Source organism: Sinocyclocheilus rhinocerous, unplaced genomic scaffold (assembly GCF_001515625.1).
Source record: "Sinocyclocheilus rhinocerous isolate Xijiao unplaced genomic scaffold, SAMN03320098_v1.1 scaffold1772, whole genome shotgun sequence".
Lineage (NCBI taxonomy): Eukaryota > Metazoa > Chordata > Actinopteri > Cypriniformes > Cyprinidae > Sinocyclocheilus > Sinocyclocheilus rhinocerous.
Window position 1 is genome coordinate 5,432 of NW_015653009.1, and position 2,179 is coordinate 7,610.

Sequence of the window (2,179 nt, forward strand, 5' to 3'; positions counted from 1 at the left end):
TGGACTGCATTCATTCAGTGTGAACGAGTCGTTCTGAGACGCAGAAAACACCGGATCACGAGCTGATCGTCTGAACCAAGTGTGCGCTTCGCTTTAAAACAGACTTGATGAAGAGATGAAGCATATTGTGCTTTCGGTTTGAGTTCGTCTGATACTGTGCCAAAGCATAATGACCCAAAACACAACTTTAAACACCTTTTAGAATAAAAAGTTTAAAAATATATTTAAAAAATTCACTTTTTGCCCAGAAGACCTATCGTTTCATATCGTCATGTTACCGCGATAATATCAAGATAATATCGTTACATCCCTAATGTGAATGCATTTTAAAAACTATATTCTGGCACAGGTATATGAATGCATTCTATCGAGTTGTCGAGTGTGTGTTTCTGTACTGGATCTCGTGGCGCAGCGCGGCGGTGAAGAGCTGCAGCAGCAGGAAGGCCTCTCTGCAGTCTGAGCCGTAGTTGAAGAGCGTGAAGATCACCGTCTCCATGAAGCTGGTGCTTTTATTCTGAGGCATCAGGAAGATCAGCTGAGCCAGATACAGCGGCTGAGTCTAAACACACACACAATTAAGAAGATTCTCAACAACTGAGCTTTTTTAAAACACAACTTTAAACACCTTTTAGAATAAAAAGTTTAAAAATATATTAAAAAAATTCACTTTTTGCCCAGAAGACCTATCGTTTCATATCGTCATGTGACCGCGATAATATCAAGATAATATCGTTACATCCCTAATGTGAATGCATTTTAAAAACTATATTCTGGCACAGGTATATGAATGCATTCTATCGAGTTGTCGAGTGTGTGTTTCTGTACTGGATCTCGTGGCGCAGCGCAGCGGTGAAGAGCTGCAGCAGCAGGAAGGCCTCTCTGCAGTCTGAGCCGTAGTTGAAGAGCGTGAAGATCACCGTCTCCATGAAGCTGGTGCTTTTATTCTGAGGCATCAGGAAGATCAGCTGAGCCAGATACAGCGGCTGAGTCTAAACACACACACAATTAAGAAGATTCTCAACAACTGAGCTTTTTTAAAAGCAGGATCTAAACCAGAAACATTCACGGCTCTCTGATATCACTTTTTTTTTTTTAGTTATGATTTTTTTTAGCAAGTGTTTTAATTTCAATGTTTTTATTTAAAACTGTGTAATCTTTATATTTTTATGATTTAATTCGATTTCTGCAACTTTTATTTTAAAAGAATTTTAAATTTGATATTTTTAGGATTTAATTTATTTTTTATTTTGAATGTTTTTTTTTTATTCAAACCTATATTTTTCATTTAACGGATTTTTAGCAAGTTTTATATTCATGGTTTAATTTAAATTTATGAATTTTATATTTGTATGATTTAATTCATTTCATTTATCATTGTTTTTATTAGCTTTATCATGAACTCACAAACCCCAGTTTGGGAAACTCTGATATAAATAAACTGTTTAGGGGCTGTTCACACTCTTGTGTTATGATCAGTGAGTTGGAGCACAACAGAAATAAACAGCTGAATTTACAGGAGAAGTGTGTGTGTGTGTGTGTACCTGCAGCAGGTAAAAGAGGTGCTGATAGGCCTCCAGTTTGTCTCTCTTCTCTTTACTAAGAGCTTTCAGGCCTTTGTGTTTGTCCAGAGCCATCATGTCACTCAACTGCTCCTTATTCTTCTTAGTGAGCTTCTTACAGTGAGACACCACCTCCTACAGACAGACAGACGGCCGGTCAGAAATACAGATAGATGGTCAGACAGAAAGAAAGACAGACGGTCAGACAGACAGACGGTCAGAAAGACAGACAGACAGACGGTCAGAAATACAGATAGACGGTCAGACAGAAAGAAAGACAGATGGTCAGAAAGATGGTCAGACAGACAGACGGTCAAAGACAGTCAGACAGACAGACGGTCAGAAAGACAGACAGACGGTCAGACAGAGTCAGACAGAAAGACAGACAGTCAGAAAGACAGACAGACAGTCAAAAAGAGACAGTCAGACGGTCTGATAAGACAGACAGACAGTCAGACAGACGGTCAGAAAGACAGACAGACAGACGGTCAGACAGAAAGACAGACAGTCAGAAAGACAGACAGTCAAAAAGAGACAGTCAGACGGTCTGATAAGACAGACAGACAGTCAGACAGACGGTCAGAAAGACAGACGGTTAGAAAGACAGACAGACAGAAAGA

At 39.3% G+C, this 2,179-nt stretch overlaps 1 protein-coding gene across 1 annotated transcript in view; it reads right to left on the bottom strand.

The window, feature by feature from the left end:
- LOC107715523 (ras GTPase-activating-like protein IQGAP3) overlaps positions 1-2,179 on the bottom strand; it is a gene marked incomplete at its 3' end in the record, with an annotated part of 31,501 nt that overhangs the window by 4,876 nt on the left and 24,446 nt on the right. Inside the window, exons 24-25 of the mRNA XM_016521678.1 lie at positions 1,542-1,694; positions 826-989 (exon numbers count right to left, since the gene is read on the bottom strand). Of these exons, the coding sequence (XP_016377164.1) occupies positions 826-989; positions 1,542-1,694 (317 nt within the window). The remainder of the gene's footprint in view (positions 1-825; positions 990-1,541; positions 1,695-2,179) is intronic.